General features: G+C 38.4%; 1 protein-coding gene across 1 annotated transcript in view; it reads right to left on the reverse strand.

The window, feature by feature from the left end:
* Positions 1-18584, reverse strand: part of LOC307057445 (nuclear body protein SP140-like protein) — a gene marked incomplete at both ends in the record, with an annotated part of 108307 nt that overhangs the window by 47316 nt on the left and 42407 nt on the right. The window contains 3 exon segments of the mRNA XM_079710659.1: positions 359-442; positions 2639-2807; positions 3943-4105. Coding sequence (XP_079566785.1) covers positions 359-442; positions 2639-2807; positions 3943-4105 — 416 coding nt within the window.

The following is an 18584-nucleotide window of genomic DNA, read 5'->3' on the forward strand; positions in this document are numbered from 1 at the left end:
TGTTGACCTTGGGCCCATAGTCCTTAGCCCTTCACACGTTTACACTGATCTTCTCCTACAGGAGTCTTTCTAAGTCACAATTACTTCCAGGTAGTCATTCTCTTTAAATCTGGTTACTGACACCCTGGGTTCCTCTTCCTTTGTCTTGGTATTTGGGCCAACAATTTCTTGTCACAGCTACTTCTCCAGCACTCAGCCTCTGGTTAGATGCTCATATAGACACCCCTCACCACCTTCTCCGTGGTCCTTCAACATTTCTTCCCTGATTCTCAGTGTTTGCTCAGGACTCAGGCTCCCACCTCCCCTTCTCCTTTTCCTCTTAGCAGATGGGAATCGCTTTTGTATTTGTCTCAATCACCTTGCTCAAGGCTTAGTGGGAGAGTAGGCCTCTCCTCCTTCTCTTCTCCATTGCTTTCTTCATGATTAGTTTTCTCCTGGGCTACTGAAGAGAGGGACAGAGAAGAAGACAATTAGAGATCTCCACCAGAGACCAGGAACATCATCTCAAAATTACAAATTTAGGAATTCCTAGCCCTCGGGTCACTCAGAGCTCAGTGGGTCCCAATCTTCATAGTAAAGTTCCCCCGTCATCCTTGGACAGAAGAGAAACCCCAACAAGGGAACTGTTATGTTCCACACACAGAACTGAGTCACTTGTATGTTAGGATAAAGGAGTCGTGGAAACATCCTGATCCTGTCAGTTACGTAAAATAAACCTCACATCGTGGGGAAAGCACATGTCAAGATAAATAAGGAAAGTGAAATGTGTTTACTGAACTGTTCAAACTGTAAGGAAGAAACAGAGAGATTTCCTCTGGAGAAGGGGTAGGATCCTAGAGAGATCCGTGTGTATAAAAGGGAAAGCCCAAGAGCTATATAGATGGGACTAGGGACTTCCCTGGTAGTCCAGTGGTTAAGACTCTGAGCTCCCAGTGCAGGGGGCCCGGGTTCCCATCCCCGGTCAGGGAACTAGATCCACATGCTGCAACTAAGAACCTGCATTCTACAACTAAAAGAGCCCATGTGCTGCCTCGAAGATCCAGCGTGCTGCAACTAAGATCTGGTGCAGCCAAATAAATAAATAAATATTAAAAAGAAATAAAATAAAGATGGGACTACATAAGACGAGGGTTGGGCTTAATTGTGTTGGGGAGGATGAGCGGTTCCAAAAGAGACCAAGCAGAGGGGGTGATGCGTGTGGTGGGGTTACTAGACAGGGTTCCCATAGTGGCCCAGATCCCACAAAGAAGGACACTCTGAAGCCGCAAGCAGGGAGTGCCTGTTGCAGCACTGCAGGACGTCCCCACGACTCCTGGACCAGGGACCCAGGAGGCTGCCCCATCGAGGAGGGGCCAGGACACCAGCCCAGGGCCCCTGCAGCTAGGTGACCCAGCAAGCGTAGGAGGAAGGAAATAAACCAGGGATCCTAGAGGGTGGGTCCCTGCCAGGAGTCCGGGTAGGAGACACCAGGGGAGGCAGTGGAGCCCTGGCTGCCCCAGAGCTGATGGCAGGAACACCTCCTGGGACAATGCCTTCTAGAGGGTGAGATGGACAGGACTGTGAGAGCCATGGCTGCTTTGTCTTCCCCAGGACATGGGCTTCAAGCCTCAGCAAAACCAGGTGGAAGGTACTAGGAGAACAATGGCCCAAAGCCCAGAAGAGTTGAAGGAGGCCTGTGGGCAGGCACTGGGGGCTTTAGCACATGAGATGGAGGTGGGGACCTGGCAATAGGAGAGATGTCATGCCCTGGTCACAGTCCCCAGCCTCTAACTTTGGCTGCTGACCCGAGCTCTGGGGGACAGTAGAGTCCAGGAGGCGGCAGCAGCAACCTCCCCCAGGGGCAGGTGGATGGCAGCAAGTGTAGGTGTGAGTCGCCCCCAGCATTTAAAAAGTATAAGCTATGCGTTCTCAGGAAAAAGTCAAGATTTAGTTTCATATAGCACCAAAAATAGTCCCTGGAAGAGAAGAGCTTTTGTGATTATTTGAGGAGAAAAAGTTAAAAACCATTTTTCCTTTAAGGGCAGATTTGATATTGAGTTAACTTTCTTGCTCATTACTATGGAAATCTGATGAAAGTGGCCTTTCTTCCGTGTTACTAAGCCAACCCTGGGTTTAGGGCTTAAAATGACCTGTGACTGATAAATTACATGTGGACTGGGATCTATGGACTATTCTTGGGTCTTCCTTCAATGTGGTGATTCTTGTAACTCGGCTTGTCCCTCTAGGGGTCCCTAAAAGTTATGATTCTGGAGTTGTTGGGATACTGACTCCCATTGATCTGGTGTTGCCAAGCCAGGATAGATCCTGCACCCACAGCTAAGCTTGAGATGGGTAGTAGTGAACTCAGTGGACTGCTGTGTAGACCAGTGCTGCCCTGTCATTTGTCCTTCTATCTAAATTGGATGCCACTGTGGCTCTGGTTGTCCTGTGAGTCTAAATGCCTAGTTAAGCAGAGCTCCAGGTTGGTGTTGTACTGTAGCCATTATAACATGAGCTTCAGTAAGGCTCATGGTACGTGTTTTGTTAACTGTTACATCCCCACTACCCAGCACCATGTATGGCTCGTGGTATAAGCTCAATATATACTTGTTGAACAAAATTGGCCTTAACATCAAAAGGTAGATAACAAGCTAATTACCCTTTATGAAGCTTTCATAAATGTGATTTAAATCAGGATATTCCTGCCGGTTGACCTTGCTGAACACAGCTTCCAGAAGCGGCAAGTCAAATGTCTTCTCCAGCTCACTGAGAACATTGTAAACCACTCTTGATACAGGGACCAGGTTTCTACAAGAAGCTTGACAGTCCTAAAAAATATTGAATGGAGAAAATATAAATACAGACTTCCACGTTACAGAAGAGCCCTAGAAAGAGATTTTTATGGTTAATGTATTCTAATTTCCATACATATGTATATTTTCACATAAAGCTTTAGAATGTCTGTGTATTTGTATGGTTACTAAGTGGAACAGTAAATCCTTTCTCCTTAGAAATCCCCATTTACCCTCATTTATATTAGATTTAAGAAGGAACAATTCTGAAGAATAAAATTGGGTTCAAAGTTAATGGATATGTAGGCTTCTCAGAGCTTGGTCAAATGTTTTAGGAATAGACTTGGCAGGTGATGAGCAGCTATTCTGTTGACTGGACAACACCTGCCCCTTCACCAAGGCTGACTTGGCCTGGAAGAGCTCAAGGAAGGCAGGTGACAGTTTCCCCTTTTGTGAACTTGACCACAGGGAAAGCATATTTGTAGGGCAAGGAGAAGACTTGCATCTCTGTAGCTCCAACAACGCCTATTGCTAAAATTAACCGAAATTCCAAGACTCCAGAAATAGCATAAATAAAATAAGTAAATAAGTAAATAAATGGAAAAAAAAGACACCCCCCCAAAAACCATTGGAGAAAGAATGGCAAGCATATACCCCCAAATTTGTCCTAACAGGACATCAATTCCCTGTGGGTTTTAATGTTCTCAGATCTAACTATTTAAATTGAAGTTCATTGAAAAGAAATGCTGTGTCAATTATTATTTCATTAAATCATCTCATTTAAATTATTCATCAATTCATTAAAATTCTTTTAATTCTTAGTTTATGCTCTACTGTGTGCATTCCTACAAGGAATTAAAATCTGTGGAGCACACCTGCTTCAGATGCAGCCTGTCTCCAGTGTTACTCACCTTGATGCCTGTCGTCACCATGAGCACCATCCCTTCAGTTAGAAGCAGGACTGTCTCCAGTGATGCCTGTTTCTACTCTCCCTCTCCTTTTTTACCTTATCACAATACTTGAACAATTGCAAAAATACTTGAAAAGGTCTTCTTCTCATAGGACACTCCTCAGTTAGCTACTTGTGCCCTTACTTCTGTGTTCAGGTTATCGAAGCATAACTTAGTATGGGGCTAGTTTACCAGATTGTGACATAATAAACTTCACTTACTTCATACATTCTATTGGTGATGAGTTCACGGTCACGAAGACCCTCAAGGAAAGGAAATGTCGTTTTTATTGCAGTTGAAATCTCCACTTTATGTCTTTTGAAGTGCCTGAATACAGTCTCAAAGATAAGCCTGTCATCTGTGTTCTGATTTTCTGTGGATATCCTAGGGAGGAAGAATACCGTGTGAAAACGGTCATCAATATTCCAAGACGCTTGTGGAGGGTGTAACATTTTATATATAAAGGATAGGTTGTGAAGAACCAACATATATAAAATAAGTGGTTTCAGTAGAGACCAGAATAAATGGAATTGAAACAACAAACAATGATATAATTGAAGAAAGTGAGGAGGTTAAGAAAGACTGAAGCACAGGACTGAAAAAGTCCATTCCAGTCTGTCCCAATCAAAACCATTGTAAAGATATCTCCCCTTATCTGGTATATTTTTTAATTAAAAAAATTTTAAATTTGTACAAAATCAAGGTGGAATAAACAGAGGAATGAAAACAATGGAATAAAAAAATCTAACCTTGAAAAATGTTTCTTAATTAATAACTAAGAGAAAATAAAACAAGATGTCCCCTCCTCTGATCTATAACTGTTAAGAGAAATACCATCTTGTATTATAAAACTAGTTCATAAATGATAAGATGTGGTTAAGAATATGATATGGATAAACTGAGAAATTCACAAGACTATCAGTCATTTCTTCTGGGACTTCTACTTTGTGTTAATATAAATCTTTCTGTGTTATTGTTTTATATAGTGAATCTTTCTAGACATCTGAATTTCAGAAATTGCTGCTATTTTCTGTGATAGTAATTTTAAACCTGAGCCTTTAATTCTGGTTCTTAGGTGATTATTTTATTGCTCTGATAATGTTTTAATCAACATTTTGTATTCATAAAAGTTATGAAGAGATTAGGATTCTTTGTCAAACCAGAAGAAAATTATTGTCACTTACCAGTACCCAAAACCATCAAAGAAATGTCACATAATTTTGTTGAATTCTGCATAAAGAAGTTTCTGATTAAAAACTGCAGATTGAAGAGGATCATTTGTCTTCTCTTTTATTATCTCCCCCCCCCCACTAAAATGCTAATGAAGAGACTGGATTCACAATGACGAGGAGAATGTCGGGGGCAATGAGCAGATGAGAGATTACTACCGAAATCTATAAGACAAAAACTGGTCAGAGGATCGCTAATTACTATTGTAGGTGGAGGATGCTCCCAGAGGTCAGAGAAGCAACCAGTGTGCCCTGCAACACCCGGAGAAGCAGTGGAGATCACAAGGGAGACAAGGTGCTGAAAACTGTTGTGTTATTTGAAAAATGAAGAACAGAACAACACACCCTTTACCCCTCAACTTGCCTCCTGACCACTTGTGCCCAGGCAGCCTCTCAGAGGGAAACATTGCTGTCCTTTCTGTCACCATATGTTAATTTTGCCTGTTCCTGGATTCCATATACATGAAAATAATACAACACATGTGCTTTGTGTCTGACTTCTTTTGCTCATCATCCATGTTGTTGGATGAACAGAAATTTGTTCTTTTTTATTGTTGAAGGTATTCCATTGTGTGGACCTACCACAATCCATTTATTCATTTTCCTGTTTATGGACACTTGGGTGAATTCTAGTTTGGGACTAGTTTGAATAAAGCTGTTGTTCTTGTACAAGTTTTTTAGTGGCAAGATGTTTTAATTTCTCTTGTGTAAATAACTAGGAGTGGAATTGTTGGGTCATTGTGTAGGAATACGTTTAATGGTTTTAGAACCTGTCAAACTGTATTTCAAAGTCTATGTTTGACCCATTTTAGTCTATAATGTATAATGTGATATCCCATATAGTTTTAATTTGTATTTCTTTAATGACTGATAATATTGAGCACACTTCTGTATGCTTATTGGCAATTCATAATCTCCTTTTGTGAAGTGTCTTTTCAAGTTTTTGGCCCATTTATATTATTAGATTGTCATTTATTATTTACTGATGTGTAGGAGTTTGTATATATTATGGAAAGAAGTGTTTTGTTTAATATACATATTATGAATATTTTTTCCCATTCTGTGGTTTGCCTTTCATTTTCTTGACCATGTCTTTTGACATGGTTAAGCTATCATTTTTTTCTTCTCTGGCTAATAACTTCAGTGTACTATTTAAGAAATCTTTGCCTTCCCCAAGTTAATGAAAATATTCAAAAAGTAATTTACAGTATAAGCACGGATCTACTTCTGGATTTTCTATGCTGTACTATTTATCTGTTTGTCTGTCCTTTGCCAATAGTATATTGATTTGAATACTACAACTTATAGTAAGTTTTGAAGTCAACTAGGAAAATATTGTCTTGGGTTTTCCAGGTCTTTTGTTTTTCCACATATCTTTTAAATTGGATTTGTCAATTTCTACAAGAAAAGTGTTTTAGAGTTTTATAAGGTTTGCATTGAATTTGTTGATAAATTTGGTGAAAAGTGACATCTTAACAATATTGAGCTCTAATCCATTTATTTATTTTTCCTTAATCTTGCCAGAAGTGTTTACAGCTTTCAGTGTAGAAGTCATGCACTTCTTTCATTAAAATTATTCTTAGTTATTTTATTCTTTGAGGGGGCTACTTTAAATGATATTGCTTTTTAAATTATTTCTAACAATTGTATGAACATAGAATTGGTTTTCAGAAACATTAACCATGTATTCATGACCTTCCTAAATTCATGTATTCTAGTAATATATTTGTAGATTTCCTTTGGATTTTATAGGAAAAAACAATCATGTCATCAGCAAATAAAACTCCTTTACTTCTTCCTTTCCAAAAATTGTTTCTTTTTTCTTTCTTGTTGCACTGGTTAGGAGTTTAAGTACAATGTTGAGGAGAAATGGTGAGAATGGAATCCCTTGCCTTGTTTCCAATGTTAGAGAAAATGCATTTAGTATCACCATCAAGTATGATGTCATACACGCACACACACACACACAACTGAGGAAGTTTCTGTTTATTGCTAGTTTACTGAGAGTTTTATCATGGACAGACGTTAAATATTATCAAATGCATCTATTGAGCTATTCATATCGTTTTCCTTCTTTATTCTTTAATTTAGTGAGTCACGTTGATTGATTTCCAGAGCCTCCTCTTAAGTAGAAGCAGATAACCACAGGTCAGCAGACATTTGAAGAAAGTCTCCAATATCAGAAAGAAAGAACAACATTAAAAAAGAGAAAAAGTTGCCCCAGGAGAAACAGAGGTTTTGTAGGAAACAGGAGAAACTTCCAAAACCTCTAATATTTTTAGAGAGATTTGAGAATACATATTGCACCCCTGGTTACAAAGAAAAAGGAACTAACAGAGAAAGAGATAGTGGAATTAGATTTTTTTTAAATTGATTTTTGGAAATTTACTACGATTTACTAAAATGGTTGTAAAATAAAGTTGGGGAAATTTCCCACACAATTAAATGAAGAGATTAAAGGAACAAAAAAGAATAAATTTGAAAGACAACATAGGAGAGTAAGATTAATTTAGGGGTCTAATAGTAACCTAATTAGAGTCAAGAAAAATGCGCAAGGAAATGCAGAGGAGGACCACATCAAGAGAATTATTTAAGGAGATATGTACCAGGGAGTAGAAGGACATGGATTTTTTTTAAAAGGACTTAGAGAAATGAATTTTAAAAGAACCAAACCAAGGCGTATCACTATGAAATGCCAACATCTAAAAAACAGAAAAGAGCTTAAAATATTCCAGAAAGAATTAAGAAACTGGTCACTTGTGGAGGAATGATGGCAAGAATAGCTTGAGACATCTCATCAGTAACAGATCTAGCCCTTCAAAATACAGAGTGAACCAGGACAACTTCAGACATGTAGGGCTGAGAAATTTTACTTTACAAACATCCATTTTGAGTGTTTTCCTAAATTTTCTTTATTTCCTTTATGCATATGTCAATACGTATATTTAAGGTTTAAAAATACAGTTTATATGTGCTCTAAAATTTTTATGCAATCATTATTTTCCTTTCCATCCACATCATTGTGCCCACTCCTCCTGCATAATCCATTTTAATCACCTTGCATGTATTCTTTCCTAAATTCTCCATAAGTATATAAATCCATCTACCTATTTCTATAACCTACCCATAACTTTCAGGGGGTTTATTCATCATATTATATTATAATATTATATAATTTTCTTTGAATTACAAATTGTCTTCTGCATCAAATTTGTCTTCACATTAATACCTTGCAAAATATTCTCTAAGTCATCTAGTGTGGTTCTAGCTTGTTTATTTATTTATTTTGTCAATGTATAATATTGAACAGCACACACCCACTCTTAGGAAAATACAATATGATGGATTTCAGAAAAACAGGGAAGTAATCCAGTAATGAGGAAGATGTGAAAATTAGAAAACAGTGGATCCAGTAATGGATCCAAGTTGGCAGTCCAGTAACAGATGGAGAACATGAACATCTCAGATGAAACAGGTGATGATTAAAGCATATAAAAAAGTGCAATGAATGACAACAATGTCATAAGGGAAGGGAGAAGGGGATTGGGAATACTCTCTTATAAGGTACCTGTGCTACAGGGGAAGTGGTATAAAATGCGTATTGCAATCTCTAGACAACCACCAAAAACATTTAAAAAGAAGTATAATTGCTATATTAATAGAAGACTAAGATGGGCTCATATAAAATGCTAAATTAAAGCCAGAGAAGGCAGAAAAAGAGGGGGGGAAAAGAGACAAAGAACAAATACAATGAATAAAGAACAGTTACAAACATGGTAATATAATCCAGTATATCAATAACTACTTTCAGTGTGAATGGCCTGAATACTCCAATTAAAAACAGAGATTGTGAGGACCTGGGGGAAGATGGCAGAAGAGTAAGATGCGGAGATCACCTTCCTCCCCACAGATATACCAGAAATACATCTATACGTGGAACAACTCCTACAGAACACCTACTGAACGCTGGCAGAAGACCTCAGACCCCCCAAAAGGCAAGAAACTCCCCACGTAAAAAAGAATAAACAGAGACAAAAGGATAGGGACGGGACCTGCACCAGTGGGAGGGAGCTCTGAAGGAGGAAAGGTTTCCACACACTAGGAGACCCTTCACGGGCGGAGACTGCAGGTGGCGGAGGGGGAACCTTCTGAGCCACGGAGAAGAGCACAGCAACAGGGGAGCAGAGGGCAAAGCGGAGAGATTCCCGCACAGAGGATCGGTGCCGACCGGCACTCACCAGCCCGAGAGGCTTGTCTGCTCGGCCGCCGAGGCGGGCGGGGCTGGGAGCTGAGGTTCGGGTTTAGGGGCTTCGGTTGGAGAGCAGGGAGAGGACTGAGGTTGGCGGCGTGAACACAGCCTGAAGGGGTTAGTGCACCACGGCTGGCCGGGAGGGAGTCCGGGAAAAAGTCTGGAGCTGCCAAAGAGGCAAGCGACTTTTTCTTCCCTCTTTGTTTCCTGGTGCGCGAGGAGAGGGGATTAAGAGCGCTGCTTAAGGGAGCTCCAGAGACGGGCGTGAGCCGCGGCTAAAAGCACAGACACCAGAGACAGCATGAAACTCTAAGGCTGCTGCTGCCGCCACCAAGAAGCCTATGGGCAAGCACAGGTCACTGTCCACGCCCCCCTTCTGGGGAGCCTGTGCAGCCCGCCACTGCCAGGGTCCGGGGATCCAGGGACAACTTCCCCGGGAGAGCGCACGGTGCACCTCGGGCTGGTGCAACGTCATGCCGGCTTCTGCCACTGCAGGCTCGCCCCGCACTCTGTACCCCTCCCTCCCCCCAGCCTGAGTGAGCCGGAGCCCCTGAAGCAGCTGCTCCTTTAACCCCGTCCTGTCTGAGCGAAGAACAGACGCCCTCCGGCGACCTACACGCAGAGGTGGGGCCACATCCAAAGCTGAAACCCGGGAGCTGTGAGAATAAAGAAGAGAAAGGGAAATCTCTCCCAGCAGTCTCAGGAGCAGCAGATTAAAGCTCCACAATCAACTTGATGTACCCTGCATCTGTGGAATACATGAATAGACAACGAATCATCCCAAATTGAGGAGGTGGACTTTGAGAACAAGATTTATGATATTTTCCCCTTTTCCTCTTTTTACAACGAATTTTCCCAAATTGAGGAGGTGGACTTTGAGAGCAAGATTTACGATTTGTTCCCCTTTTTCTCTTTTTGTGAATGTGTATATGTATGCTTCTGTGTGAGATTTTGTCTGTATAGCTTTGCTTCCACCATTTGTCCCAGGGTTCTATCCATCCGTTTTTTTGTTTTTTTTTTTAATTTAAAAAAAATTTTTAAATATTTATTTATTTTAATAACGCTATTATATTTTATCATACTTTATTCTATTTTACTTCATCTTCTCTATTTCCCTTTTTCCTACCTTCCCTCCTCCCTCCCTCCCTTTCTTTCCTTCCTTCCTTCCTTCCTTCTTTCTATTCTTTCTTTCTTTCTTTCTACTTCTACTAATTCTTTCTTTCTACTTTTTCTCCCTTTTATTCTGAGCTGGGTGGATGAAAGGCTCTTGGTGCTGCAGCCAGGAGTCAGTGCAGTGCCTCTGAGGTGGGAGAGCCAACTTCAGGACACTGGTCCAAAAGAGACCTCCCAGCTCCACATAATATCAAGCAGCGAAAATCTCCCAGAGATCTCCATCTCAACACCAGCACCCAGCTTCACTCAACGACCAGCAAGCTACAGTGCTGGTCACCCTAGGCCAAGCAACTAGCAAGACAGGAACACAACACCACCCATTAGCAGAGAGGCTGCCTAAAAACATAATAAGGCCACAGACAACCCAAAACACACCACCAGACGTGGACCTGTCCACCAGAAAGACAAGATCGAGCCTCATCCAGCAGAACACAGGCACCAGTCCCCTCCAACAGGAAGCCTACACAACCCACTGAAACAACCTTAGCCACTGGGGACAGACACCAAAAACAAAGGGAACTACGAACCTGCAGCCTGCAAATAGGAGACCCCGAACACAGTAAGATAAGCAAAATGAGAAGACAGAAGAACACACAGCAGGTGAAGGAGCAAGATAAAAACCCACCAGACCTAACAAATGAAGAGGTAATAGGCAGTCTAACTCAAAAAGAATTCAGAATAATGTTAGTAAAGATGATACAAAATCTTGGAAATAGAATAGACAAAATGCAAGAAACAGTGAACAAGGACCCAGAAGAACTAAAGATGAAGCAAGAGACGATTAGAAACACAATAAATGAAATTAAAAATGCTCTAGATGGGATCAATAGCAGAATAACTGAGGCAGAAGAACGGATAAGTGACCTGGAAGATAAAATAGTGGAAATAACTGCTGCAGAGCAGAATAAAGAAAAAAGAATGAAAAGAACTGAGGACAGTCTCAGAGGCCTCTGGGACAACATTAAACACACCAACATTCAAATTATAGGGGTTCCAGAAGAAGAAGAGAAAAAGAAAGGGACTGAGAAAATATTTGAAGAGATTATAGTTGAAAACTTCCCTAATATGGGAAAGGAAATACTTAATCAAGTCCAGGAGGCACAGAGAGTCCCATACAGAATAAATCCAAGGAGAAATATGCCAAGACACATATTAATCAAACTGTCACAAATTAAACACAAAGAAAACATATTAAAAGCAGCAAGGCAAAAACAACAAATAACACACAAGGGAATCCCCATCAGGTTAACAGCTGATCTCTCAGCAGAAACTCTACAAGCCAGAAGGGAGTGGCAGGACATATTTAAAGTGATGAAGGACAAAAACCTGCAACCAAGATTACTCTACCCAGCAAGGATCTCATTCAGATTTGATGGAGAAATTAAAATCTTTACACACAAGCAAAAGCTCAGAGAGTTTAGCACCACCAAACCAGCTTTACAACAAATGCTAAAGGAACTTCTCTAGGCAAGAAACACAACAGAAGGAAAATACCTACAACAACAAACCCAAAACAATTAAGAAAATGGGAAGAGGAACATACGTATCGATAATTACCTTAAATGTAAATGGACTAAATGCTCCCACCAAAAGACACAGATTGAATGGATACAAAAACAAGACCCATATATATGCTGTCTACAAGAGACCCACTTCAGACCTAGAGACACATACAGATTGAAAGTAAGGGGATGGAAAAAGATATTCCATGCAAATGGAAATCAAAAGAAAGCTGGAGTAGCAATTCTCATATCAGACAAAATAGACTTTAAAATAAAGACTATTAGAAGAGACAAAGAAGGACACTACATAATGATCAAGGGATCGATCCAAGAAGAAGATATAACAATTGTAAATATTTATGCACCCAACATAGGAGCACCTCAATACATAAGGCAAATACTAACAGCCATAAAAGGGGAAATTGACAGTAACACACTCATAGTAGGGGACTTCAACACCCCACTTTCACCAATGGACAGATCATCCAAAATGAAAATAAATAAGGAAACACAAGCTTTAAATGATACATTAAACAAGATGGACTTAATTGACATTTATAGGACATTCCATCCAAAACCAACAGAATACACATTTTTCTCAAGTGCTCATGGAACATTCTCCAGGATCATATCTTGGGCCACAAATCAAGCCTTGGTAAATTTAAGAAAATTGAAATTGTATCAAGTATCTTTTCCGACCACAATGCTATGAGACTAGATATCAATTACAGGAAAAGAGCTGCAAAAAATACAAACACATGGAGGCTAAACAATACACTACTTAATAAGGAAGTGATCACTGAAGAAATCAAAGAGGAAATAAAAAAATACCTAGAAACAAATGACAATGGAGACACGATGACCCAAAACCTATGGGATGCAGCAAAAGCAGTTCTAAGAGGGAAGTTTATAGCAATACAATCCCACCTTAAGAAACAGGAAACATCTCAAGTAAACAATCTGACCCTGCACCTAAAGCAATTAGAGAAAGAAGAACAAAAAACTCCCAAAGTTAGCAGAAGGAAAGAAATCATAAAAATCAGATCAGAAATAAATGAAAAAGAAATGAAGGAAACGATAGCAAAGATCAACCAAACTAAAAGCTGGTTCTTTGAGAAGATAAACAAAATTGATAAACCATTAGCCAGACTCATCAAGAAAAAAAGGGAGAAGACTCAAATCAATAGAATTAGAAATGAAAAAGGAGAAGTAACAGCTGACACTGCAGAAATACAAAAGATCATAAGAGATTACTACAAGCAACTCTACGCCAATAAAATGGACAACCTGGAAGAAATGGACAAATTCTTAGAAAAGCACAACCTGCCAAGACTGAATCAGGAAGAAATAGAAAATATGAACAGACCAATCACAAGCACTGAAATTGAAACCGTGATTTAAAATCTTCCAACAAACAAAAGCCCAGGACCAGATGGCTTCACAGGCGAATTCTATCAAGCATTTAGAGAAGAGCTAACACATATCCTTCTCAAACTTTTCCAAAATATAGCAGAGGGAGGAACACTCCCAAACTCATTCTACGAGACCACCTTGATACCAAAACCAGACAAGGATGTCACAAAGAAAGAAAACTATAGGCCAATATCACTGATGAACATAGATGCAAAAATCCTCAACAAAATACTAGCAAACAGAATCCAACAGCACATTAAAAGGATCATACACCATGATCAAGTGGGGTTTATTCCAGGAATGCAAGGATTCTTCAATATACGCAAATCAATCAATGTGATACACCATATTAACAAATTGAAGGAGAAAAACCATATGATCATCTCAATAGATGCAGAGAAAGCTTTCGACAAAATTCAACACCCATTTATGATAAAAACCCTGCAGAAAGTAGGCAAAGAGGGAACTTTCCTCAACATAATAAAGGCCATATATGACAAACCCACAGCCAACATCATCCTCAATGGTGAAAAACTAAAAGCATTTCCGCTAAGATCAGGAATAAGACAAGGCTGCCCACTCTCACCACTCATATTCAACATAGTTTTGGAAGTTTTAGCCACAGCAATCAGAGAAGAAAAGGAAATAAAAGGAATCCAAATTGGAAAAGAAGAAGTAAAGCTGTCACTGTTTGCAGATGACATGATACTATACATAGAGAATCCTAAAGTTGCTACCAGAAAACTACTAGAGCTAATCAATGAATTTGGTAAAGTAGCAGGATACAAAATTAATGCACAGAAATCTCTGGCATTCCTATATACTAATGTTGAAAAATCTGAAAGTGAAATCAAGGAAACACTCCCATTAACCATTGCAACAAAAAGAAGAAAATATCTAGGAATAAACCTACCTAAGGAGACAAAAGACCTGTATGCAGAAAATTATAAGACACTGATGAAAGAAATTAAAGATGATACAAATAGATGGAGAGATGTACCATGTTCCTGGATTGGAAGAATCAATATTGTGAAAATGACTCTACTACCCAAAGCAATCTACAGATTCAATGCAATCCCTATCAAACTACCACTGGCATTTTTCACAGAACTAGAATAAAAAATTTCAAAAATTGTTTGGAAAAACAAAAGACCCCGAATAGCGAAAGCAATCTTGAGAACAAAAAACGGAGCTGGAGGAATCAGGCTCCCTGACTTCAGACTATACTACAAAGCTACAGTAATCAAGACAGTGTGGTACTGGCACAAAAACAGAAAGATAGATCAATGGAACAGGATAGAAAGCCCAGAGATAAAACCACGCACATATGGTCACCTTGTCTTTGATAAAGGAGGCAGGAATGTACAGTGGAGAAAGGACAGCCTCTTCAATAAGTGGTGCTGGGAAAATTGGACAGGGACATGTAAAAGTATGAGATTAGATCACTCCCTAACACCATACACAAAAATAAGCTCAAAATGGATTAAAGACCTAAATGTAAGGCCAGAAACTATCAAATTCTTAGAGGAAAACATAGGCAGAACACTCTATGACATAAATCACAGCAAGATCCTTTTGGACCCACCTCCTAGAGAAATGGAAATAAAAACAAAAATAAACAAATGGGACCTAATGAAACTTCAAAGCTTTTGCACAGCAAAGGAAACCATAAACAAGACCAAAAGACAACCCTCAGAATGGGAGAAAATATTTGCAAATGAAGCAACTGACAAAGGATTAATCTCCAAAATTTATAAGCAGCTCATGCAGCTCAATAACAAAAAAACAAACAACCCAATCCAAAAATGGGCAGAAGACCTAAATAGACATTTCTCCAAAGAAGATACACAGACTGCCAACAAACACATGAAAGAATGCTCAACATCATTAATCATTAGAGAAATGCAAATCAAAACTACAATGAGATATCATCTCACACCAGTCAGAATGGCCATCATCAAAAAATCTAGAAACAATAAATGCTGGAGAGGGTGTGGAGAAAAGGGAACACTCTTGCATTGCTGGTGGGAATGTGAATTGGTACAGCCACTATGGAGAACAGTATGGAGGTTCCTTTAAAAACTACAAATAGAACTACCATATGACCCAGCAATCCCACTACTAGGCATATACCCTGAGAAAACCATAATTCAAAAAGAGACATGTACCAAAATGTTCATTGCAGCTCTATTCACAATAGCCCGGAGCTGGAAACAACCTAAGTGTCCATCATCGGATGAATGGATAAAGAAGATGTGGCACATATATACAATGGAATATTACTCAGCCATAAAAAGAAACGAAACTGAGCTATTTGTAATGAGGTGGATAGACCTAGAGTCTGTCAAACAGAGTGAAGTAAGTCAGAAAGAGAAAGACAAATACCGTATGCTAACACATATATATGGAATTTAAGAAAAAAATGTCATGAAGAACCTAGGTGTAAAACAGGAATAAAGACACAGACCTACTTGAGAATGGACTTGAGGATATGGGGAGGGGGAAGGGTAAGCTGTGACAAAGCGAGAGAGAGACATGGACATATATACACTACCAAACGTAAGGTAGATAGCTAGTGGGAAGCAGCCACATAGCACAGGGAGATCAGCTCGGTGCTTTGTGACCGCCTGCAGGGGTGGGATAGGGAGGGTGGGAGGGAGGGAGATGCAAGAGGGAAGGGATATGGGAACAGATGTATATGTATAACTGATTCATTTTGTTATAAAGCAGAAACTAATAAAAAAATAAAAAAATAAAATAAAATAATCACAGAGATTGTCAAAGTGACTGAGAAAACAAGACCCAACCTTATATTGTCAATAAGAAAAAAACAAATACAAAGACGTGGGTTAAGGATGGAGAAGGAGATACCATGTCGACGCTAATCAAAAGAAATTAGAGTAGCTATATTATTTCCAGAGAAAAAAGACTCAGGTCAAGAAAAAGTATTAATTAAGAGAAAGAGAGCATTACATATGATAAAGGGGTCACTTTTCCAAGAAGACATAACAATCCTTAATGTGGTATTTACATATGATAAACACACAGCATCAAATTGTCTAAGGGAAAAATTGATAGAACAGTAATAGAAATAGACAAATCCACTATTCCAGTTGGATACATGAACAGCCCTCTTTTAGTCATTTATAGATCAAGCAGGTAGAGAAGCCATATGAATATAGTTGACCTGAACATCACTACCAATCAACTTGATCTGTTTGACATTTTTAGAATACTCCATCCGACCACAACAGAATACACATACTTCTCAAGAACAGATGGAATAATCACCCTTACCAAGATAGAATACAGGGGCCATAAAACACATCTTAAATTTAAAAGAATAGAAATCATAAAAAGTGTGTTCTCAGAAAAAAGGAATTAAACTACAAATAAATAACAGAAAGGGATGGGAAATTCCCCCAAATACATGGAGGTTTAAAAATACACTCTTAAATAACACATGGGTCAAGAAAAAGTCTTAAGAGAAATTTTAAAATATTTTGAACTGAACGAAAATAAACTAAACTACAACTTATCGAAATTTGTGGGATCATGAAAAAGCAGTGACTACAAAGAAATGAATTCCACTGAACGTATATATTATTATGTATATATTAGAAAAGAAGAAAGATGTAAAATCAATAATATAAGTTTCTCCCATTGGAAAGTGGAAAAAAAAAGAGCAACTTAAGCTTAAAGCAGTAGAAGAAATGAAATAGAAGAGCAAAAAGCAATGAAAGAGAAAATTCCACAAAACCTAAAACTTATTCTTGGAAAAGATCAATAAAACTGATAAACTTCTACCCAGGCTAACTAAAGAAAAAAAGAGAAAGAAGTCACAAATTACCAATATCAGAAGTGAGAGTAGGATCGTCACAACTGATTTTATGAATATTAAAAGGATAACAAAGGAATACTCTGAACAAATCTGTTCCCCAAAATTTGATAACTTAAACAAAATTGACCAAATCCTAGAGAGATACAAACTATCAAAACTCACACAAGGAGAAATGGATAGTTTGAATAGGTCTATATTCATTACAAAATTGAATTAGTAATTAATAACTTTGAAAAAATAAGTGCTAGGCCCAGGGGATTCCACTGGTTAATCCTACCAAATATTTAAGGAAGAAATGCTACCCATTCTCCACATTCTTGTCCAGAAAATAGAAGCAGAGAGAACACTTCTTAATTCCTTCTACGAGCCCAGCACTACTGCAATACCCAAAGCAGGTAAAGACAAACTACAGATCAATATCTCTCATGAATATAGATGTAAAAATCTTCAAGAAAATATTAGTAAATTGCATCCAAAAGTGTAAAAAAATATAGAGCATGACCAAGTGTAACTTATTCCAGACATGCAAGCCTGGTTCAATATTTGAAATCAATCAGTGTAATCCACCATATCAACATGTAAAAGGAAAAAATTTGGATAATCATACCAATTGATGTGGAAAAGTCATTTAACAAATTCCATCACTTTTTCATGTAAAAACCCCTAGAAAACTAGAAATAGAGAGGAACATCTTCAGAATGAGAAAGAATATCTATTAAAACATCTATAGCTAGTATCATACTTACTGTTGAAAACCTGCACACTTTCCTCCTAGGATCAGAAACAAGGCAAAGATGTCCTCTTTCACTATTCCTATTCAACACTGTACTAGAAGGCACAGCTAGTGCAAAAAAAGGAGAAAAGGAAATTTAATGTACAGAGTTTGGGAAGGAATAAAACTATCTTTGTTTGCAGATAACATGACTGTTTATGTAGAAAATCCCAAAGAATTCACATGCACACAAAATCTGGAACTAATACTTAAGTATAGAGAGGTTTCTGGACACTAGGCTAACATACAAAGATCAACTGCTTTTGTATATACCAGCACTGAAAACTCGGAATTTGAAATGCATTAAGACAATAACATTTACAATAGCATGAAAAATATTAAATACTTAGGCATGAATCTAACAAAATATATACAGAATATATATGCAGAAAATTACTCTAGAAAGAGAAGATTTTATTTTGCAAAATAATATAATAGTAAGTACTTTGATGTAAAATTTCAAATTATATAAACAGTGTTGAGCTTAGTGGTAAAGGAAAATTCTTATTAAATTATTTCTTTTAAACATGAAATTCAAACAATATGGTTTCAAATTCACCACTAAAAAATACAGAAACATAGATTAAAGATTATTTTGAAAAGTTGAAAATAACCACTGGTTGAGTGAAATTAGACTCTAATAAAACCTTATGAAACACTAAAAAATAATATAAAAAGGAAATA

This window comes from Hyperoodon ampullatus (genome assembly GCF_949752795.1).
Source record: "Hyperoodon ampullatus genome assembly, chromosome: 8".
Lineage (NCBI taxonomy): Eukaryota > Metazoa > Chordata > Mammalia > Artiodactyla > Ziphiidae > Hyperoodon > Hyperoodon ampullatus.